This window comes from Beta vulgaris, chromosome 5 (genome assembly GCF_026745355.1).
Source record: "Beta vulgaris subsp. vulgaris cultivar EL10 chromosome 5, EL10.2, whole genome shotgun sequence".
Classification (NCBI taxonomy): Eukaryota; Viridiplantae; Streptophyta; class Magnoliopsida; order Caryophyllales; family Amaranthaceae; genus Beta; species Beta vulgaris.
This window is the reverse complement of record NC_079206.1, coordinates 24,804,725-24,829,514: the sequence shown is the minus strand read 5'-3', so window position 1 is coordinate 24,829,514 and position 24,790 is coordinate 24,804,725. Positions and strand designations below refer to the sequence as shown.

At 36.7% G+C, this 24,790-nt stretch overlaps 2 protein-coding genes across 3 annotated transcripts; one reads left to right on the top strand and one right to left on the bottom strand.

The window, feature by feature from the left end:
• The first annotated feature begins 646 nt into the window (after nt 1-646).
• On the top strand, nt 647-12,506 carry LOC104893177 (uncharacterized). 2 transcript variants are annotated; one of them, XM_010679261.4, is made up of 8 exons: nt 648-1,031; nt 9,701-9,841; nt 9,923-10,038; nt 10,397-10,488; nt 10,597-10,618; nt 10,693-10,761; nt 12,046-12,108; nt 12,203-12,506. In XM_010679261.4, the coding sequence occupies exons 1-8, from the start codon at nt 836-838 to the stop codon at nt 12,281-12,283; spliced, it is 780 nt and encodes a 259-aa protein (XP_010677563.1). In that variant the 5' UTR covers nt 648-835; the 3' UTR covers nt 12,284-12,506. The 2 variants fall into 2 exon arrangements, with proteins under 2 accessions (XP_048500647.1, XP_010677563.1); XM_048644690.2 differs by lacking the exon at nt 10,597-10,618 and having other exon boundaries at nt 647-1,031.
• On the bottom strand, nt 12,435-24,742 carry LOC104893178 (uncharacterized). The gene is made up of 4 exons (XM_010679262.4): nt 24,213-24,742; nt 17,953-18,228; nt 17,479-17,616; nt 12,435-14,184 (listed from the first exon to the last, which is right to left on the bottom strand). The coding sequence occupies exons 1-4, from the start codon at nt 24,531-24,533 to the stop codon at nt 12,634-12,636; spliced, it is 2,286 nt and encodes a 761-aa protein (XP_010677564.1). The 5' UTR covers nt 24,534-24,742; the 3' UTR covers nt 12,435-12,633.
• Nucleotides 24,743-24,790: the final 48 nt, after the last annotated feature.

The window sequence follows — 24,790 nt, the reverse complement described above, 5'->3', positions numbered from 1 at the left end:
CCACCAACCCATCTTCAAACTTTGGGTACGGTTTATGTCTTCTACACTGTTTGGGCGGGTAGAATGGAAATTGATCAGGGGGGAGGAACTGTAATTGATAGGGAGGTATATGCTTAGAGGGACACGTCGCCAGTTTCAATACAACACCCTATTGCGGTCCAAATGGAGCGTATTGCTACCACATTTCCTAAGAGGCGAGCCAACGATACCTTGACCTCTCGTGCCATTGTGAATGGGGGGTGGTGACTTTTTGCTAGGAAAGTCTCAAGTTTTGATGAGACCCGCTTCTAGCCGGCCATAGGACCTACCCTCATGGATTATGCATAACTCGATCGCCTCCACTGGTTAGAGAGGGTTGGTGACAAATACCAGTGGTGCATAAAGGTGATTATGTGGGCCGAAATGGGGGTTGTTGGCCTTGTTGGTGTTTTTGGCGGTGGTGCCTTAATGTTGTTGTTTTTGACAGTGGTGCCTTGGTGGTGGTGTTGGTGGTTATTTATTTTAGTTAAGTTAATCTAAATTTATTTTAATTAATTAAATCAGAACGAATTAAATCAATGCACATGTGCAATTAACCCACTCTCTTAGTCATAAACTTCTCTAATTTCAACAACAACAAAAATACATGCTCTAAATTCTTCTCTCGTTCCCCTCAAAAAAAAAAAAAAAAAAAAAAATTCTTCTCTCGTTTCTGGTTGTCAAGAGAGGAAAAGGAACTTTAGGTTTGGTGTTTAGCTCTAAAAATAGTTCAGAAACCCTCAGAAGTTAACATCCATCTTCATCTTCTTCCCTTCAATCCCCACTCTCAAAACCTGCAATTCCTTGTTAAAAAACCATGTCGCTGAGAAGATTACTGAATCATCATCGCACATCTCTCTATCTCCTTCACCATTGTCGTAATCTCTCTCACATCTCCCATTCTCACTCCCATCCCCCTCTCTTCACCCCTTCCTTCACCCAACATCCCACTTTACCTTCTACCCATTTTCTCAAAGAATGTCGTCGTAGTTTTGCCAAAGGACGCAAATCAAGTATGTTTCTTCTTCTTTTCATTCATTCTTTTTCACTATAATGTTGCGAGTTCATATTTTTTTGTACAATTTTTTTTATTTACTCCCTCCGTCCTTTATTAGTTTACCCTTTTGACTTTTCACATTTATCGATGTAAAACTTTGATTAATAATATCTCTAATTATGGATTTGTAAAAATTATAAAAATTTAATTTTCCAAAACTACATATTGAGACGAGTCAAACAATAGTGTTAGGTATAAGAGCGTAGCGGAACCGTAATAAGATCGAGAAATTAATAAGAAAAATAATGCAAGAAAAGCAATAGGGGACACAAAATTTAACGTGGGAAAAATCCTCAAATAGAGGTAAAAAACCCACGGACGACGAGTACCAAAATCCACTATATAAAAATTATGAGAGTACAAGTACCCCAAATTAATAGGGTAAAGATAAAATTACAACTCCCACAATTGTTAATTATAAACTCACAAAGGAGAAAACTAAAGTGAATAGTGGAGTAGGATATTGTGTATATGAGAATGTGGGTGGCTTTGATGGATGGAGTATTTGGAGGTTAATGATTTTTTGGTTGATTCCCAAAATTACTACACCACCATATTTATAGGTGGGTAGGTCGGTGCTTACACCAAAAAAATCTAGGTGCTTCTTCAAATTTTGTGAACATAAGAGTAATAATATCTAGAGGCTTCCTAAGCCACTTATCATATCTAGAACAATCATGAATCTTCATGATCATCTTGCATTATGTTAGGCGGCAAGTAATAGAGAGTAACTTAGCTTTTAGGCTTTAAATGAAGTTGGGCCAAGAAAAGGAATTTGGGCCACCCAAATCAACAATCTCCACCTTGGAACAAATTCCGTAGGTCACTCGTCGTCTGAGCCCAGCGGGCCTAGCAAGCATGAATGCCCACTAAGTCTAAGCAATGATCGAACTTAGTGGTAGGAAGTGACTTTGTAAGCATATCTGCTGGATTATCTGAAGTGTGAACCTTTTTGACAATAATTTCACCTTCAGCAATTGTATCTCTGACATAGTGGTATTTGACTGAAATGCTTAGTCTTGGAGTGATATGCATCATTCTTGGTGAGAAAGATAGCACTTTGGCTGTTCAGAGAAACGTAGTGATACCTTGTGGAACACCAAGATCATAACAAGACCTCCAACCATGTAGTCCTTTATACCTTCTGTAGCTGCAATTATTCGCTTCGTTTGTTAGAAGAGCAGCCTTAGATGCAAGAAGCTTCCAACTTATTGCACCAGAACATAGAGTGAAGATATAACTTGAAAGTGACCTTCGACGGTCAAGATCACCACCATAGTCAGAGTCAACGAACCCAACAACATCACTTGAAGATGTTAGAGTCCTATCAAAGACCAACCCCAGATCTATGGTACCTTTTAGGTAACGGAATATCCATTTAACGGCATTCCAATGATCTTTTCCGGGGTTGTGCATATACCGGCTCACCATGCTAACGGCATATGCAAGATCAGGTCTAGTGCAGACCATGGCATACATGAGACTACCAACTGCACTAGCATAGGGAATGCTAGACATTTTTTCTTTTTCTTCCTCTGATTGTGGACATGAAGTAGATGATAATTTGAAATGAGCAGCAAGAGGAGTAGAGACAGACTTACAGTTATTCATGCTGAATTTATCAAGAATTTTCTTGATATAATTCTTTTGTGATAAGTATAATTTTCCGGCTTGTCGATCTCGACGTATCTCCATGCCAAGAATTTTCTTTGCTGCGCCAAGATCCTTCATCTCGAACTCCTTACTTAGTTGAGACTTCAAGTTGTTGATTAGAGACTTATCACAAGATGCTATCAGCATGTCATCCACGTACAACAATAAATAGACATATACTCCATCAAACTGCTGGAAATAAACACAGTGATCATATTGACTACGTGTGTAGCCATGTCCAATCATGAAAGAATCAAATTTCTTGTACCACTGTCTGGGAGCTTGTTTGAGGCCATATAAGGATTTCTTCAAGCGACAAACAAGGTTTTCCTTTCCAGGAACAACAAATCCCTCGGGTTGCTTCATGTATATCTCTTCTTCAAGATCTCCGTGAAGAAAAGCAGTTTTGACATCGAGTTGCTCTAACTCCATGTCAAACATAGCAACTAATGCAAGAAGGACTCTAATAGAGGTATGACGTACAACAGGAGAGAAAATTTCATTAAAGTCAATACCTTCTCTTTGATTGCAGCCTTTGACAACAAGGCGTGCCTTCCATCTTGCAGGTTCGACCCGGGAATTCCTTCCTTTTGCTTGTAAATCCATCTACATGTAAGCGCTCTTCGGCCTTTAGGTAGCTCTACCAGATCCCAAGTGCCATTCTTGTGGAGACTTTCAATCTCCTCATTCATAGCCACGAGCCAATTAGATGAATTTGGATCCGAGATGGCTTCAGAATAAGTAGATGGCTCGACCCGACTGGAGTTTCTTCACCTACGTTAATGCATAAGCAACCACATACTCCTCTTCAGGATATCTCGTGGATCTAACTTGTTGCCTTCTCGGACGATCTCGTGCGAGATTATAATCCGATTGTTGTGGCTGGATAGTGTCAGTGGTACCTGGAGCACGATCATCATCGTGTGCATCATGGCTGGATTGTGGGGTCGAGGAAGAGTGAACATCAACCATGGGAGACCGGCTACTTGTCTCCAACTCCACCTTTTCGCCTGCACTTTCCTGATCACCTGTGCTCGGAGAAGAAATAGAAGACTCCGATCCAGAAGATTTTAACATAGCATTTTCATTGAAAGTGACATCTCTACTAAGAATAATTTTCTTAGTTTCAAGACACCACAATCTATAACCTTTAGATTCAGAAGAATAACCAATGAAAATGCATTTCACAGCTCTAGGAGCTAATTTCCATCATTGATATGAGCATAAGCGGTACAACCAAATACTTTGAGAGAAGAATAGTCAACAGTTGTACCTGACCATACTTCTTCTGGAATTTTGAAGTCGATAGAAGAGTGTGGAGATCGGTTGACAATATAAGCAGCCGTGGAGATAGCTTCCGTCCATAGATCACGGCGATGCCACAATCCAGCATTAGAGAGCATACAACGAGCTCTCTCGAGAAGAGTTCTATTCATACGTTCTGCTACACCATTCTGTTGAGGCTTGCCGGGTAATGTTTTGTGTCTAGCAATGCCGGCTTGTGCGCAGAATTCTTCAAATTCACCATCACAGAACTCCAAGCCCGATCAGTCCTGAGCTTCTTGACTTTTCTGCCAGTCTGGTTCTCAACAAGAGCCTTCCACTTTTTGAAAGAGGAAGCATCATTTTTCTGTCTTAAGAAATAGTCCAGACTTTACGAGAAAAGTCATCAATAATGGTCATCATATAACAGTTTACCAGAATAAGATGTGACCCTTGAAGGTCCCCATAAATCAGAATGAATATAATCAAGAATAGCTTTGGTACTGTGAGTAGCTGTAGAGAAACTTACTTTCTTCTGTTTCCCATAAACACAATGCTCACAGAATTCCAGCTTACCAGTACCAGGTGTAAGAAGACCACGCTTGCTCAGGATTTCCATACCTTTCTCACTCATGTGGCCAAGGCGCATATGCCACAACTGAGTGAGATCAGAATCAGAGAGTGAGGATGAAACAGCTGCTGAACCTGTCACTGTATGTCCCTGCAAGACATACAGACTGCCATATCTACAGGCTTTCATGACAATCAGGGCACCTTTAGTAACCTTCATAACTCCACCTTGAGCTGAGAATTTATAACCAAGGGACTCAAGAGTGCCCAATGAAATTAAGTTGCGTTTTAAGTCAGGAATATGACGAACTTTAGTTAAAGTCCTGACAACGCCATCATGAGTCTTGATTTTGATTGAACCTATTCCAATAGCCTTGCAGGGAGTATCATTTCCCATTAAGACAGTACCACAATCAACAGATTCATAAGTGGTAAACCAGTCCCTATGAGGACACATATGATAGGTGCAACCAGAATCAAGAATCCATTCATGAAGACCCTTCTTTTCAGAAGTTACCAATAATACGAGTCACCTTCAGAGTCAGTTTCAATGAAACTGGCTTCGGCGGATTTTTGAGGTTGTTTTGATTTTTCTTCTTTCTCTTTTTTATTTTTCAACTTATAACACTCAGAAATTTCATGCCCTGACTTCTTACAATAACGACAGGTTATGTTTGATTTATGTCCCCTTGATTTAGATCTAAATTTCTTTTTATGGGTACTTCCTCTTTCTTGTGATCTCCCTCTTACATTTAAACCTTCAGCTTTATCATTAGTATGCACTTCAAGGTCAAATTTTTCTTTTGAGAGTAAATTAGATTTAACATCTTCAAAAGATAAAGTATCATTATTACCATATAACATAATTTCCTTAAAGTGCTTGTAAGAGGGAGGTAGGGACACAATTAATAAAACAGCTTTATCCTCATCATCAATCTTGATTTCTAAATTTTCAAGATCAATAAGAATAGAATTAAATTCATTTAGATGAGATTGAATGGAAGTACCTTCCGCCATACGAATTGTGTATAGCCTTTCTTTGAGACGGAGTTTATTTGCGAGGCTCTTGGTCATATAGAGAGACTCCAACTTTGACCATAACCGGCTGTGGTCTCTTCATGGATGACCTCGCGTAACACCTCCTTGGCTAGACATAATTGGATCGCCGACATTGCTTTTTCATCCATCTCTTCCCATTGCTCGTCAGTCATTGTTGCCGGCTTTTTAGATTTTCCTTCTAAAGCCTTCTTTAATCCGTTCTGGGTAAGAACGGCCTTCATCTGGATCCTCCAGATACTAAAGCTTATCTTGCCATCAAATTTCTCGATGTCGAACTTAGTGACAGTCGACATATTGAATCGTTAGCTCGGATACCACTTGTTAGGTATAAGAGCGTAGCGGAACCGTAATAAGATCGAGAAATTAATAAGAAAAATAATGCAAGAAAAGCAATAGGGGACACAAAATTTAACGTGGGAAAAATCCTCAAATAGAGGTAAAAAACCCACGGACGACGAGTACCAAAATCCACTATATAAAATTATGAGAGTACAAGTACCCCAAATTAATAGGGTAAAGATAAAATTACAACTCCCACAATTGTTAATTATAAACTCACAAAGGAGAAAACTAAAGTGAATAGTGGAGTAGGATATTGTGTATATGAGAATGTGGGTGGCTTTGATGGATGGAGTATTTGGAGGTTAATGATTTTTTGGTTGATTCCCAAAATTACTACACCACCATATTTATAGGTGGGTAGGTCGGTGCTTACACCAAAAAAATCTAGGTGCTTCTTCAAATTTTGTGAACATAAGAGTAATAATATCTAGAGGCTTCCTAAGCCACTTATCATATCTAGAACAATCATGAATCTTCATGATCATCTTGTATTATGTTAGGCGGCAAGTAATAGAGAGTAACTTAGCTTTTAGGCTTTAAATGAAGTTGGGCCAAGAAAAGGAATTTGGGCCACCCAAATCAACAAATAGTAATTTTGATATGTGATGGTTTTCGCCATTTCAGTATGTTTCTGTTTGTTGATGATTTTCGTTCTACTAATTGCTCTGATTTGAAGTAGTGCAGTTAATATATAAGGAAATGTGATCTTTTAGCAATTTTATTTTTGAGTATGCTGGTTTTTTTAAGGTGTTAGGGGAGATTGAAGATGAAATAGTTACAGAATGTAGGTAGAAGGATTAGAGCTTTTGATTCTCATTTGCTACAATTGTGCTTTTGAGAATTGGGCTGCACATGCTTCTGATCCCCTGTTTAAGCGGATATCCTTCCGCCCTGCTTCTTTGTTTGACAAGCTCGCCTTCATGATCTCCATTGTGAGTTTTCTGTGGGGGGGAGTTGCTAAGGAGACAAAACTAGAGTCTCCGAACTATCTGGTGGAAAACATAGGAGAAGTAGTGCGTGCAAATCCAACTGGCTCACTAACCTTGAGACATTTGAAAGCTCAATCATACTTTGATCATCAGAGTATTGCAACTTAACAAGTCTTCTCATGAATGAGGCTTTGCTTAGTAAATTATATCTCTCATATGTATACTCAACTTTTTTCCACAAACTTTAGGCATTTGTGTCACTTGCTAGTGCTGAAAAACACTTGAGTCAATAAACTGCCAAACCAAAATTCAAACCTTCTGATTAAGCAACTTCCGAGCAGCTTCATCCTTGCCACTTGGCCTAGTCTCATTAAATATTGGTTCATGCAAATCCTATATATAGATAGTATCTTCCATTCTCATCTTCCAAGTTTGATGATTAGAAGTTGTGAAATTAAACATGCAACCAGATATAACTTTGTCAGCCATTTTAACCAACAATCCACTTGGTTCTAGTGTGCTAAATATTTATCTTCGTACGATTGCTTCTGCTCTTTCCCGTCCTTTGTTTTAGGGAACAAGAAAACATCCAAACACTAATAACCAAGCTTTTGCTAGCAAGATGTCGGGAAAAAGGTCACAAAACATACATAATGTCTAGCAGACTCAATAGCACTTCCTCACTTGTGTTGTAAAATCAGCAAACACAACCAATCTCAAGCAAACATATCTGAACAACAACAATTTAATTTTAAACAACCACAAAGCAAAATGTATAGCACATGATAATTTATGTAGAAACCCTGATAAGTAGAGAAAACCACGGGATAGTAAGGTGGTATTATGCTCTTCCACTGAGCACTTGTAAAACAAGTGGGTATACCATAGTGTTTTCTCTAGATACTACAAGAAGCACCATAAACATCAAGGAACAACCTTGGAAGTTGGAACAATAATTCTCCATAATCATCATTCAAAGTGCTAATATAGTTCTTATGGAAAAATTATGGTTTAATAAGAATACCGATTTTGGAAGCACAAAACGACAATCCAACCGTGGAATATGTTGGTTAGGATGGCGGAAACGCTGTGTTTAACAAAAGCAAACAAAGGCCAACATAAGGGGAGAAAAGTCGAAAAAACCTTCCTTTTGAGAAGGCTGAATATGATGGCGATAGTTCGGCTACTGTCACTAGTGATGGCTTGTACTTTATTGGTGGTTGGTTGATTTACTCATGGGTATTGTATCATCTCTCCTCACACATGGAGTTCTCATAATCATATGCTAGCAGTGTTTTTGGCGATATGAAGATGGGAGATGACAAGTTAGATTGGTAGCTTAGGACAATATGATTTGAGAAAAGGTCAATGGAAACTCACCAAAGACATATTGGTCGTAGCTTGAGAGATGAAAGGAAATGGTTGCCTTGGCTGAGGAGGGCGATAACGTGCCAAGTTTTTCCAACTTGTTTTACAAGCAACTTTATCACATGGAGAGGAAAAGTGTAAAGTTCCTCCCTTAAGGTAATTCTATCTGTCATCAAGGTTCGCTTTTGCCATCTAATCGAAGGCGAAATTTGCTCCTATCGTTGCCAATATTTGACATAGTGTTTCGTTTTGTGCTTCCGAAGTCGATATATTATATCCAGCACTAATTCCTTCCTAGTTGTTATAATTACCAATTTTCAGTGATGTTTATGCAGAGTTGTTGTTCCAAGCTTGTTTCTCTATGTTTGTGAAGCCTATACTATTATCTAGAAGAGGTATTTGATGTATTGACTTTTATTATTGGTGATCAGTTGAAGGGCATGATACCAGCTTGCGACCTGGTTTTCCCCCTATTTGGGGTTTACTCGTAAATTCATCATGTGCTTTATTTTATGCTTTGTGGGACTCTTAGTATAACGTTGTTGCAATTGCCTGAGATTTGGCCGTATTACAACACAAGTTCAAAAGTTCTTATTTGCTTCTGGTGACCATTTCTCAACACTCATGTGTTACAACTTACAACCTCCTTTGGTTCCCAATTATATCCTCTTTGTGCGTGTGTTGTTCAAAGAACCTCTTTACTACTTTAGGATGGTTAAGAGAATAATCAACCACACCGTCTTTACTTCTTCCTGCCAAACATGTTAGGCTCTAACCTTGTTGGCTTCAAGGGCTGCGCCATTGTCTTTCCAATATTATTCATTTCTCAATCAATGGAAGTTCTACTATACAATCTTTTTAATTGGTGTTTTAGTGTCTCACTTTTGCATAGTTTTAAATATATGTGTAATTTAGAGTTCTAGTAGGATTAATTTGCTCTTCATGTCTACCATGGCTGTGCAATAAGCATTGATTGAATACATGTCCAGTCAATCTCCTTGATAAACGTAGGAAGTATATTAAGCGACATTTTGTAATACAAATGAAAATAAAGTGCATTTGAAATGACTGAATATAAGTATATATCTACATATTCTCTCTACTCTCTCTCTCTCTCTCTCACACACACACACACACACACACACACACACACAGTCCCAGATTTGAGATAAGTTTTGCTTGTTGAATCTAGGAGATCAATTGGGTAGTCATCATTATCTACAATGAAGGTGGTACTAAGAAACAGAATAGAAAATCAGGCTTGCTGATTACATTTTTGGTTATCCTTATGTTTATTTCTTAGACTTCTATTGCGCAAACCCAGGCAGAATCATACATCTTGACATTTTCACGGAATCACATACTTTATAAATCTTGAAAGATCCATTGACTAATGAAGGCATGGATCTGAATACAATTTATTTGGTTTAATTTTTTTCAGGGGACGATGATGCTAGCGCGACTCAAGTTGTTGAAGACATTGGGCCTGTTGTAAAGTCAACTGCTAATTCACAGATGGAGGCAGCCCTGGATGCATTATCAAGAGAGCTAATGAAGCTACGGACGGGAAGAGCATCGACAGGTCCGTTGTTGAAGCTCCTACAAAGATGAGATTATTAATAACTGGCTAGAAGTTGATGAACTTCTTTATGATTGTTTGCAGGAATGCTTGACCACATCATTGTGGAAACTGGTGGAGTAAAGATGAATCTGAACAGAATGGCTCTTGTTACCATCATTGACCCTAAAACTCTATCAATAACTCCTTATGACCCAGAAGTAACTATACCTTCAAAGTGCAAAGTTCACTACGATTACATTTCTTATACGACTTCAATGCACTTGTCATTCCGTTTGCTGTTATTGCTGCAAGCTGCATTCTGATAAGCTAATTTAGTCACCATAATTGACCTGGTACATAGATGTGTAGTACTATTGACTTTCACTTCTAATGACCTGTGACTGCTTGAAATGTGATGCATCTTCTATATTAAGGCTGAAAAATTTGTGACAGGAAATAAAAGACAATTGAAAGGAAAATGAAAAAAATACTGTAAATATTATTATTGCACATGCCTCGCTTTTAGTATCATTAAAGTCATCATATCTTCTTCTTATATAGTGATTGCACTTGCAGACGAGTAAAGAATTGGAGAAAGCCATTGTTTCATCTCCATTAGGCTTAAATCCAAAATCTGATGGTCAGCGACTGATAGCTGCTGTTCCTCCGTAAGTGACTTGTTAGATTTATCGTATTAGAATCTCATGGATAGTATCTGAAGTGTTCTTATTCCTTCAATTTAACCAACTTATTCTGTGGTTCCTTTTAATGGACAGATTAACCAAGGAGCACATACAGGTGCATTATCTGTACGTTATTTTGCTACAATAATGCTTTTGAAGTTGAGGATTAATTTACCTTTTTCAATATAGGCCATGTGTAAGATTGTTGCCAAATCAAGTGAAGATGTCAAGCAAAGCATTAGAAGAGCTCGCCAAAAGGTTTATTGGACATACTTTGTCTAATTGTTAATCTCTCATTCTATTTCTCCATCTGCCTCTTCTGTGCTGTGTCTCTGTCTTTGGGGGGATAAAAGAGGGAGAACTAGGTTGTCCCAAAAGAGATCCTGTTTCATGAGTAGGTCTTGGGTCCAATTCAGATGGCTGAGATTCTGGTGGTAATGATAACAATTCTGTCGATTTTAATATTTCCTCATTATGTAGTTGAAGGGTTACTATGGAGAGCTCATTATTGTAGGAAGCGGAGATCTGAGGACGGGAAAAAACCAAGTCTAGATATTTATCTGAATGTCGCTTCTGTTATCTACATTGTTAATATAGACTAAGCAGAGTACTCTGGCATATGGATGTGCACTTCGTACCACAATAAGGATTATGGATGTCTTGTCTGCTTTGCATGTTGTACAAGTTGCATGATATGCAGCTTGAGGCAGTTGCGAGGTCTTGAGCTAATGATTATTCAAAACTTCATTGGGTTAACTTTCCTTTTGATTTAAGTAAGGCTGTGTTTGTCCAACCTCTTTGTACCTCATCCAGACTCTTCTAAGGAATAAGGGTAATGTTGATGGTTTTGTTTGGTTAGATAAGAAAGTTGAGTTGGAGATAGCCGCATATCTCCTTTTTCTTTCTTTTACTTGTGAAGTGTAACGACATTTGTCACAATGTCCCCTACCTTCATAATTAAGATTATGATATTCCCATCCTCTCCCCATACTGTAATATAAGTTATGTTATATTAGGGTATTTAATTATTAACCCTTACAATCTTATCTAAAAGTATGACAACTTTCGGGGGATATTCTAAAATAGTGTGATTCTGTGACTATTACTTTCTTAAGGGATTATATGTTAGTTCTTGCATATTAGATATTTCAAATTTGATTATAAAATCATTTAATTGAAATTATTAAATTTTTACAGGTCGGTTGTGGCATAGTAGAAAACCTTTTATACAAGTGCATGGGACATTAACAAAGTTACTCCTTTTCTTTTAATTAGTTTACTCACTTTCACCATTAATATCTCCAATTATGTATTAATAAATTTATAGAAGTTGGTAACTTAAATCTACATATTGGAACAAATCTAACAATATCTCATATGGTAATATCTAGTTGTTAAATCACGGTCAAAGTTGATAAACTTCACTTTGGAAAAGCAAAATGGAAGGAGTATATATGAGAACTTAATTCTCAAATGACTTGTTGCAAGATCAAATACATGTCCAACAAGCTCATTTGGAAACTACTGTTTGTTTTTATGCAGGCATTGGATACTATAAAGAAAGCTGGTTATCCTAAAGACGGTGCCAAAAAATTGGAGAAAGAAGTAAGCAGTCAAGAATAGCCGGTTATATCTATATATTCTTTTCTTCTTTTTGTCCCCTCCCTTTTTTGATAGTGGTTGCTTTATGCTTCATTAGATTGATGAATTGACTAAGAAGTTTGTCAAGTCTGCTGAGGATATGTGCAAAGCAAAGGAGAAGGAGATATCTTCAGCCTAAAAAGTATCATAAGATCACCATGTTTTATGCAATTTGCTTTATACAGTGCTTGAATCAGATGGTATTGCTTTTTAAGGATGCAGAGATTCAACTTCATTATACATTGCACAGAAAACAGTAGCTTCATGTGTTCTCATAGTTGTGATGACTTAAGGAAACTTGATAAAGCTTTTTGTGGAACATGTTCGAATAATATTATTAGAAATTTTAAGCTTTTTTTTTTTTTTTTTGGATTTGCTTCAATCTTGACAGTGTTGGAAAATATTTACAATGAAAAAATACTTCAAGGTGAAGTATTACAACTCTATTATAGAAAACCAATACACCTAAATGCAAAACTCTTTTAACATTCAAATATGGTTTGGCTTGGAGCCTGAAATAGCTTCATTTGTTAGGAGCTTGATTCCTCTTACCCATAATTTTGCAGCATCACAACCACCTTCACAGACAAAATGCACCTCCTTGTTCTTGGTTGTTACTACATGAAACACCCCAGCATCTTCTGCATCACTTTTACCTCGCCTGTTCTTACGAAAGCGTGCACTGGGACCAACTTCAACTTCTCGACAGATCACATTTCTCCTGCGGGATGTTCCCCATGACAGAACTCCTGTGTTTCCCACCATTTTAATCATCTTAGCATGGGGCGACCCTTTCCCTCTTCTGGTGTGTTTCTGCACACAAGCTCCCGTGCATACCAGCCTTCGAGCGAGCTCATCTAGTATAATGCATTCAGTATCATTTTCCTTTCTACTATTCTTCCTAGCAAGCGAAAGTGCAGTTTCACCTCTGAAGTTAACATCACAACGAACACCTTTCATAATCAGGAGCTCACATATATGGGAATGGCCTTCTCTGGCTGCTAGCATTAGGGGTGTATAGCCATCTCCATCAGGGGCGTTCACATCATAACCTTTGCTTGTCAACAGTTGAACGGCTGCTATATCTCCCTGACGAGCTGCACAGTGTAGAGCATAGAACCCTTCAGCATTTCGATTGTCCATTTCAAGTGCATACTCGAGTAATACCTTCTCAAACAAGTTTCTCATGCTACTGAGCTCAGATAAGGTAATCACAGTATCCCCTGATTTAGTGGTCTGCTTTACATCGGCCCTAGCATAAACGAGTAAGCGGAAGGATTCTACATGACCTTTCAAAGCTGTAAGCAAGACCGCTGTGAAACCATCATCATCATGTTGATTAATGTCTATTTCTGGCTGTGCTAGTACAATTTTGAGAGCCTCTGTATCGCCAGCTTGGGCAGCAAATAGCAAAGCTGAAAAGCTTGACAGATTACTGCTTTGAGGAACTTTCCCTGATCTGGTGACTTCCAAAACTGTTTCTTGAAAACCCAAAGACCACTTATTTGCAAAAGCAATTGAACTAACAGAAACACCAAAATTGTTTATCAGCCCAAAATCAGCACCTGCTGCTGCCAGTATCCTGAGACACTCTTCTTGCTTATATTTGGCAGCAATCATAAGAGCTGTGTCACCCGAGTTTGCTCTGGAGTTTATATCACAGCCAGCTTCAAGTAAAGCTCGGAGGATTGTTGGTAATCCCAGTCGAGCAGCCATGTGTAAGGGACGGAACAAAGTGTTGAATGTTGATTTAACTGGACACTCAATATCAGCACCACAGTCAAGTAGTATATTGACAGCTACGCTGTTAGCACAGAGGATGGCATGATGGAGAAGAGTTCTTCCTAGATGAGGAGTATTCGGAGAGTGTTTTCTTAGAAGCATTCGGAGGATTGCCCCATTGGTCTCGAAGTACTCAACTGCGCACCAAGTGAGGGGATATGGCTCTGCTAATCCTGCGCCCACTCGAAACTCTTCCCCAGAATCTGTGTCCCATGACCATGCTCCAAGTTTCATTTCAATGTCTGTTCTTAAATCAGCCTGTATATCAAATTAAGAAGTAATGAGAGTTCCGGAAAGCCCATATACAATCATCTATTTTCCTAAGCAAATATGCTAAACGTTACCATTTCTTTTGTGCGGTATCATAAGATAATGAAAAGACAAATAATACTGCATCCCTTACTCTTGTTGATTATCTAAATTGCACCCTTACCATTAACCAGATCTCCACAGCTTTCAAGACCGTCCCTACTGTTATCTATTCACTTGTACAAGCATTCTATGCTCGCTAATCTCATTTAAGGAATGAAACAAATTTATTAATTTAGTTTATGTTGGATTTTCCACGTTAAAATGAGAAGAATTCGGCTTAATAAACAGTTTTATACCTAAGAAAATGAACTTAGAAGACAAAATATCATTGAGAAGCTTTTGGAAACACAAGGGTCTATAAAGACTTTGAAGAAGATGATGGTACAGGGTAGAGTAGAGAAACTACAAAAATATCGTATATGAAATGTAAAAATTGAATCAACAAAATTCTGCAATTATTTCCATTGGTACAGCTAATTATTTGTCCAGAAAAGTATATTGATTTTTTTTATACTATTTCTCCGTTCTTTTTAAATTGCAACATCTTCCTTTTAGAAGCTTCATATTAATTCCTAGGAATCTTTCTACTCGTATATCTTCTCTCCTTTTCCTATCACATCACCATAGTTTTTAACTATCTCTTTCCTCTTCACATGGGTTTCTTAAGAAATGTGTCAATAGGATATGTTGCAATTATTATAGAACAGAGGAAGTATTATATAAACTAAAACTACAATCATCTACGATCTATTTCTTCCCATGTGTACTCTGAAAACATAGAGATTTGAAATAATTTTTTTTATCAGTAATAAAATATTAATGGTCAAATCTGTATTAAGAAAACGTGAAATAACAGTTGCAACTAAAAAAGTGAAAATTGTGTTTATTGTTTCATTGATATGTTGCAAATTTTTCTATTGTGTTCAGAGAGGTAGTAGCTAGATGGGCTAGGTTGGGTTAATTGGATTAAAAAAAGGAATTTTTTTTGGGAATAATTTCACCTTTGAACAATGATCCCAAAACAGTTTCAGCTTTCATAAATCTGAGAATAATCCAACCTTTGGTGTGTTTCCGCTCAAAATGGACCCTTTTGACCCATGACTTATTTGACCGGTTAAAGAAAACTTGTTGACATTTTTTTCTCGACCAGCCCCCTCCCCTCCCACTCACAATAATTCCCCACCCAGCCCCCAACCCCAGCCTTCATCTCTGCCACCCCCGCCACCCCTTCCGCCTTCGCTCCACATCCTTCCTCCTCCTGCACCTGCCATTGGCCCCATCCCTCAAAAAACAATAATTTTTGTTTGAATTTTCAGAGTGGGGAGAAAGAGGAAGAAGAAGGAACGAGGGTTTGCTGTGGAAGCACGTAGGGGAGAGGGGGGGTTTGCAAGGGCTTAGGTTTGGCCGCATGGGAGTCCAATGGGGTGGGAAGAGACGAAGGGAGAGGAGAGGAGAGGGGAGGCAACAAGGAAAGGGAGGAGGGGCGGCGGCCGACGGGGGTGTGGCAGAGACGAAGGGTAGGGTGGGGTAGGGTGGGGGGTTGGCTGCCTGCGGGGAATGGATGTGGAGAGGACTGGGGTTTGTTGTGGGGGTGGGGTGGCTAGGTGGTGATGGTGGTTATGGAGGAAAAGAAGCAAAGGAGGGACAAAAGAGATTACCTACATTTGCAAGTTACCAACAGGTAAGGGTTTATTTTTAGTAAACACACTCTACAGTTGGATTATTCCCAAATTTATAAAAGTTAAGACTGTTTTGGAAGAATCGCTCAAAGGTGTGATTATTTCCATCAAAAAATCCTTACAAAAATTCAAACCAAATAATGTGACCATGTGGGTTAATCAGCTCATGGGCTAGGGCGAGTACCAAGCCGGATGAAATGTTGGCTTAAAATAGCCGAGTCAACTAGGCCCCAATAGACACCTCTAGGCTCATGGGACTCTGTTGCATTGAAAAAAATCAATCTAATTGATCCAAATTACTAAAAAGTATTGTAAAGATATGTACAGTAAGTCACTAGTCAATTTTGAAATACAAATTCATTTAACTTGAACTTGACTGAAAACAGTTATTGCAGATTTATGTTTCCCCACTTTGATATTATGCTGCTCCATATCTCATCATGTACTGGTGTACTTAGGCGATGAGTTAAGAAGGCATCAGGATTCAGATAGATATTCTCATTACTCATCCGTACGAGAACCTTGAACGGATGCATGGTACTCTTTATGGTAACATATCCAGCTGTGATTTAGTTGTTACCCTCAAGGCCTGAACAAACTTCATTAATGAACCCAACTACTTCACACATCACGAACAGTACATATTTTTTTGAAAAGAGATCAGGTTAAACGGATCATTTCCCATAACAATTGATATTTGTACTACTAGTACCGGTTAGGTACATAGGCCTAGCCTCTCCGTCCCACTCCCAGGTGCTATTTTACATAATGAGACCAACAATAACAAAGAAAATTTTAATTTCATATCATCCCTCCTGATTCCAACCTATAAAAAAGTACATGGGTCTATCATTTATCAAATAATTTGGTAAAATATTAACTTTTTGTTGTACCTAGGTCCTAGAGTACTTGACACATTTGCAAAGGCACAAGTACCAAGCAAGACTTGACCTCATGACTTCAAACTCATGAGATCAAATCTCACTAGAGGCTCTTTAGGGGTGAGGTTTCCCTTACCATCCCCCCTCCCTTCAAGGACTTTGATTTGCAAACTTGGCTGGTTATACCTGTGCGAGGTTGCATAGGATCCTTTGTCTTACCAACTTAAAAATAAAAAAAAATTACAAAGTACAATTTTCAGACATTAATATCTATAATTATATAAAAATAAAAAGTTATAAATGGTTAATACTTCAAAAAATAAATATTGAAGGGATCTAACAATATCCCATGAAATCATATTTACTTCTATGAATAGATAATACAAGAGGGTTAGTAGTGAAATATGCAAATAATGTCAAAAGTTAATATGATATAACGAAAACCATATGAAGGTAAGTTTGTTTCTCCCCTTTCTGGACCACTTCAATTTTTAACTTGCTTATTTCAAGGACATTATTGTCATTTTTTGTATGTAAAATGTACTGTGTTAATGCTTTAACATGCTAGATATTCAGATATTTACATACAGTAGTAGTTTGTGGTCTAGTGCAGAGTCTCAGATGGTAAATCAGTGTATCACTGCAGTTACAGAATTTACAGTAAAGAGACGGAAAGTCACCTGTAGCAGCAAACGGACAACAGATGCTTGCCTACTGACAACAGCAGCAACGAGGCCATTACAATCAATGTTGGTATGAAGAGTTGGCTTTGATGATTGGACAAGTACACGGTTCATTGCATTTGCATCCACACCACACTGTCAATCATAACAACAAATTGTCCGTGTAAGCCAATGCCGCTGATAGAGCTCTATTAGGTTGGACGGAAAACATTTACAATGGATAATGATTTTTCAATCTTTGTGTCCAAGTATTTTTACCCATTTTAAACCGAACAACAGAAAATAAGAAAACCTAAATCAGATTTTGACTAGGCAATATAGAATCCAAGTCAGAAAACAATTAAGAGTAACGTGTCCTTATCATCAATAAGAAAGCCAAGAGCAAACATTACTAAATAGATGCCAACAAATCTCTCTATATGTCAAACATGGTGTAGGAAGTAGGATATACTAATGCAATAAATTTAGTACCTTGATCATTGTATCAACGACATCAGTAAATCCTCTGCAACATGCTGTGATAAAAGCATGTAGGGCAACATGGGGACGTATGAGGTCAGACTCCATGAGCAGTTCCACAAATCTTGCCCGTCCATGTTTGCTTGCCTCCAACAGTGCCTGCTCACAGGCCGGTTGAGAAGCCCCTGCCTTCACCAACACCTTCAAAATCTCCAGATGCCCTTCTCTCACAGCAGCAGTTATTGCGAAACCTCTGAAGAGTTTCTGGTTCACGTCTGCTCCAGCATTCTGTCATCAATGAAACAGCTAAACCTCAGTTTTTCAGGCAGGCACTAACCAAAGCATTACAAAGAAACTAACCCAATTATCCTAGCCTTGTTAACCATTTCATGATCCTGAGGTAATATGACCTAGAAACTTTCTGAAAGATCAATATTGGAAATTTCAACTAAATCCCCTAATGTCTTGTGCTAATGTGATTGTTTTGTGCTACAGCATTACTCTGTACTTATCTAATGCAGACTTACAAAAAATTATTATGGAATTTGGATGAAATTTTCTATTTCGAGTTTGAATCTTTTATTGTAGAGAATTTCCTCAAAAAAATCACCTTGTGTCCCTTACGTTTCGATGATTCACCATATACCCAACTTTGTGGTTCTACATTCTTAAAACATTCACCAATCAGCCTTTAGTAACCAACAATCATCAATTGTCATTTTCGACTTTGATGTTTCTGGAAGGTTGACAATTACCTTTTTCAGCTTTTGGACACAATTTCATATTCCCTCTTATCTTGTTAATTTGCTACAGCTTCCTTAAATGGATATCGCAAATTAATTGCTATATTCACCATCTCTGGCATATAGTCCCCATATTATTTCTATCGATTTTATCCTCCTATTTGTCATTTATCAATCTATTTTTCCCTATTGTTTCTCAATTGTTGATAAAGTTTCTGAATTACTGATTAAGTTGTGATCCATAACACCCCACATGTATTTCCTAATATTAAAGCTAAAATGAAATGTAGCAAGTAAGATACGGAGGGAGTAGTTTGGAAGCACAATTAGTCTTTGTACACTGACAACAGGTTGATGTTCACAATAGAGAAGGGTAATTGGTGATTTTCATTGTGCCCTGAGGTATATGATGGCATGATGCATAATTGAAAGTTTCAGGCTATAGATAGATCTTTTAATAAACTTTGGACGTATACAGTTTATTATAATGTCTACACTAAGTTATTATAAGTCGGCCTCAAACAGTATTTTTTGATCTCTTTCTCACATATTTTAGTGTTTTTTGTTGCTTGTACTGGAACTAGACAAGGCCAAACTTCTACCAGAATGCCCTCCAAAATTTTGTTGATGGCAAAGGAAAACACAAATGCAGACAAAAAAAATAAAAAAAGGGACCCTAACATGCTTGTATTTCTCTTTGTTTTATTGAGCCAAAAACAAACCAAAAAAAAAATACCATATTGATTTACGACTCAGAATCAAATAAATGACAAACGAAAACTCAGATGATGATGTGACAAACAGGGGAGCATGGAAGTTGTGTGTGTTGGATAGTGAAGTCATATAATAATTAAAAAAAACTATGCATGAGGGATCTAGTATCTACTGTAGATTGTATTATAAACTACAGCGTCGGTCTGTCTTCATGGAAGAGGAACAATTTAATATGGGCCTTGCGGATCTTCATGTGCATCATCTATTCATGTCACCTAGATATTCAGATCCGCTTATTATATCATCTACCAGAAGAATCCTATGACAAAACAAATAATGCAATTTATCATCATCAAAACAAATCCAATCCACCATGTTGTTTCCACACTTCTAACCTCACTCCCTGCCCGACAACCCGCCTGACTCGTGTTTAAGCTGATACTTCCTCCGTTTTTTTAATATATTGCAATGTACAGTTTGGGCACACATATCAAAAGGACTATGTGATGGGAGGCAAATAGATATAAACAAAGAGCCCGTAAATAAACTGCATAATGTTACAAATAATATGAAACTTGTTTATATGGGAACGTTGTATCACAAAAAATAGAAGAAGCAATAAATTTGTATCATGGGTTTGTCAATAATGGTTTCTGATTTCTTACATCGCCAATGAACTACTTAATAAAATAACTATACTGCAATATGAGCTTGATTTCTTTGATATATTCACACACAAATTAGAGATGGACATTTGACATTTGACAGTTGACACCACCAACCGAGCTTGAAACCATTGTTACTAAACTTAGCTTGAGACATCTTAGTCTAAACATGTATAACACGTTCTTAAGAATTAGATTAAGAAAAAAAAAAAATTAAATTATACAACTCAAATTCTAAGTTCCTTACATTAGCTTTCCACCAACTTTGACCTCATTCCAAACCACTCATTGGTTATTTGATTGGATGTTAAAAGTTTTATTTTAAAAAATCGCAATACTCAAATATGCCTAAAACTCTTTAGTTGACGATAGAACATCAGTTAAGCAACATTAAAAGGTTGCTACAGAAGCAACCTTTTTCCTCTTACTATACTCTTCACTAAACTTAAAAAAGTAGTCAGGAAAAGAAATAGTTCTTCACAAGAAATTAAAAATTTACAATTGGTAAAGAAAACTTTCAATGCCTATTCCTTTGAGGTAACTCAGATTTACTGTTCCACATTTTACATAAACTATGAACTGAAATTCTCATTATCCTGTGTCACATTTTTTTATTGATTACTAAGTATTAATGTATTATTTATTTTAAAATAAGTCAAGTGGATGTTTTTAATAATAAATATAATTTAATAAAGAAAGTGACAAACTAGCAGTGAGACAAAAGATAATACGACGAGAGGTTATACTTATAATTCTGAGAATCAGGGCTTGCAAAACAAGAAGTTTTGAGTTTTGACTATGGGCTTACAAGATTATTTCCAATTTTTTTGTTCTAGACTTCTGCTCACCCCTACGCAGACTTGGTATAATCTTGCCCCAAAATTTACTCCCTAGTCCCCACATATTCAGTTTTACAGAAAAAAGGGAGTGAAAACTTTAATCTATTCATTCTTAATTAGTACTTCTAGTTTATTGTGAATGATTAAAATAATTGTTTCTCATTTTATATAAAGACCCCAGGACAGGATCATTTCCCAAGTAGAACTGGGCGATGCAATGGAGATTAATCAGACAACATGTGGAGTAAAGTTGGGTTGATTTGCAATAGATTGATTAATGTACTTTTATGTGTAAAACTCAATAAGATTATTTAAAAAGAAAAAGTAGAAATATTAAAATCTTTTACAATTGATAGTTTGGTCCCAAACTCCCATCATAATACCATTATAAACATATATATAAACAATCAGACAATATTTATCATATAATTAGATGTATCCTAAACATCTAGTACAACCAAATCTATTATTTCGCTCATTAATAATTTTAGAGGGTGTAAAATGAGCAAATGAATAATATAATAGTTTTAGTTGTTCCACACATAATACATTGATTGTAACAATAGATATTTTGAGACAATACCTACATGTAGTTTTTTAGGATTATTAACCCTTTAAATTTCCAAAGCAGAGTTAGGTAGGTGTAGTACAAATATACAATTACTCATAGTTGAACACCATCTTATGCAGATGAACAGCACAAACATATTATAGCATTTAAGTGACACGCTTAAATGATAGCAGAAGATAATAATAAGAACATACTCCTACAAAAAGATCATAGTTGGTAGGGACTTGACCAACAAGCTTTAGATGAAAGGCAAGATACAAGAGAAGATAATTTTAATACTCTGCTACTTTGATAACAATTCAAGTACATAACAATGGCAGAACCAACTGAACAAGTTTGGGACTTAAAAGCATTTATTATAAATACCAGATTGTGGCGCTCTAGGGAGTAGGGACTTCACGTCCTTGTGCTTTTGTTTTGGCCTTGCCTCAGAACAACCCTCTCCTTGTTTTGTTTTTTTCTCTCAACTGATAATGCAGATTTTTATGTACACCAAGATTTAATCAGAAATGAGTTTCGCTATTTGGCCAATTTTAATGGCCAAATTTCAATTGCCTAAATTTTGTCTCATGGTTCTTAAGGGACATTTTTTATGTGCACAAAGTGTTAAGCCCACACAACTCCATTTCTCATCTAGCTAACTAATATTTACTACTCCCTCCGTTTCAAAATATAAGGCACACATAATGTTCAAGGTCGAACTTTGACTGTTAATTACTCTCAATTTATGTTAATAGAAAATTTTAAAAAATAATGTTATTATAGTATTTTTCAAGACGAACTCAACGGTATTATTTTTATAATTTTTGTTTATCATATTTAAGAGATATTTGTGGTCAAAGCAAATTTTCGTAAGCGTGAATGTCTTATCTTTTGAAACAGAGGAAGTACCTACTTAGTAGAATTTTTCTAAGATATAAACACGTTCAAATTTACGTTCTTTTTGTCCAATCATAATTTTCGAACGAATCAAGATGAACTAATGAGCTAAAAGTTTATCTCGAGTTTATTGTAGAAGATATACATAGTACTTCTATAGCTTAGTCAATATTGTAGTTATTGACTTATTGTAATTCCTAATAACAGTTGAGTGCGTGATATAAGAACTGCAGGATAGAGAAACCTTTGGTAAACTAACCAACCAACATTTTAACTATCACAAAGAATTATCATTAGTACTAAATAATGTTAAATAGTGTCATATGAAAGTACTAATGCTCAAAAAGAAGCGTTTTAGCTTTTTCTAAGGCTGCACCAAACCAAAGAAACGTCCAAACAGCCTAGAAAAGTAATTGAAATTTGTACCGGAATAGTTTTTAATTCGTCTCTCTTATATTCTAGTATATTACTATATAGTATTGTAAGAAACATATAGAAGCATAATTTCTAAATTATTAAAAAGCTGAAACTAAGAGGAAGAAACAACACAATGATCAGCTCGAGATCAATGTATTTTGTACCTCAAACTTAAACTACGCTGCATCACAAATTTCTAAAAACCAGTATAGTTAGTACTGAATGAATGGAACTGAAATAATGAGAGACATTTGTTTGAATTAGAATGAATTGAATATGTCTGAACATAATTGAATTTTCATTTATTCAGTCTAAAAGAACCGAGCTTAAATGCTCAAAATAGTCAAAACAAAAGTTCTTGTTTCTTTTGTCGAACCAAAAGAAGACAAGGGTTATGTTCTTCTCAACTTATATTTGTTGAATACTTATCCAACTTGAATGTAATTTATTTCGGCTAAACAATAAACACATTTTTCCAAGATTTTTTTTAAAAATTTAACATATTATAATGCTTAAAAGTTAGTTTCGGTATGTTAAAATATTTCATCATTTGACCCCTCCATAAAAATTCTATGTGAAGGTTGTCTAATGTGGGTAACGTAGACAATGAAATAATTTTAGGATATTATACCTTATAGAAGTATAAATATAGAACATAACTACTTTCAACATATGCAAATCTTCCGGTAAGAAAGAAAAAGTAAAATAGCAAAACTTGAAAAAGAAGAGCAAAACATCAACCAAAATTTGCGCAAATAATTCTGAAGATACTCACTCTTCTCTGAGAAATCAAATTTACCAATGGTGGGTCCTATGGAAAAAGAAAAAGCTAAGCGACCCTTGCACTCAAATATTATGTGAAAGTCATCCAAGTCAAATTAAAGGAACCTCTCAAAAAAAAAAAAAAAGTCAAATTAAAGGAAGGCTTCAAATTTAAAGTGAGGTACCCGCATATTCAGTTACCAGTAACCAGTTACTACTCTTGTAGAATGTAGATCACATTCTCTGCGCTTACAATCCAAGTCAAATTGGAGTAGTATAATCCGTTAATTTCTCAGTAATGAAAACGAATATAACGTTGAAATACAGTCAACTAAATATAATTAAACGCACCAACATCGATAACTAGTACTTGTAGTAAAAAAAAAAATTACGGAGATGAGCAACAAATAAATGCATCAAAATTTGAATTTCAAATTATCAATTAATTTTTAGTATTCCAGATGGAGGACCACAAATCCATATAGGTAAATATAAACTCTCTTAGTTCCTTATTGATGTTTCTGGTCTGACTTAAAATTTCCAAGTACGAATATGAACTATGTGAAATGGAAGATATTATATCTATATGAAAATCGGATGATTTCTTGCCAAATTAGAACAAATTTTGACTAAAATGCAAAAGTAGTACCAATTTAGTAGGTCGATAAAATAAAAAAATTACCAGGAGTTGGCGAACGAGATGAAGAATTCCGAAATGAGAGGATAAGAAGAGAGGAGTAACGTCAGTTTTGAAGTCTTGATACTGAACGAGAATTTCGTTAGGTAAATGATCACGAAGAACGACCTCAGTGCGTCGAAGCTTAAGAGAGACAGCGCCAACAAAGTTGACGTCGAGGAAGGGGTCGGAGATGCAGTCAGAAGCAGACTTAAGATCGCCGGAGGAGAGAGAATCGAGGAGGTGTTGTGAGACTTCCGCCTCGCAGTTTACTGGAAACACTTGTTTTCCGGCGATAGTGGTGGAGGAATGAGAGAACACCGTCATGATTATCGCCGGATAAAATGGCGGAAGAGGAGAGAGATTAGTTTGGCGGAGTTTTAGTGAGAGGATCGCATGAATTTCTAATCTCTCTCCAAAAGTTGTGTGTGTGTTTGTATGTTTTTGCAGAGGAAGGACTAAAGGAGTAAGGAGAGTGTTTTTGTAGAGGAACACTTGAAATTTGGAAAGAGTGAGCGCGAGAGACAGGGGAATTTATTGCCTGCTAACCTGCTCTGCTGGGTGCAACCTCCGCCTTTTACTTC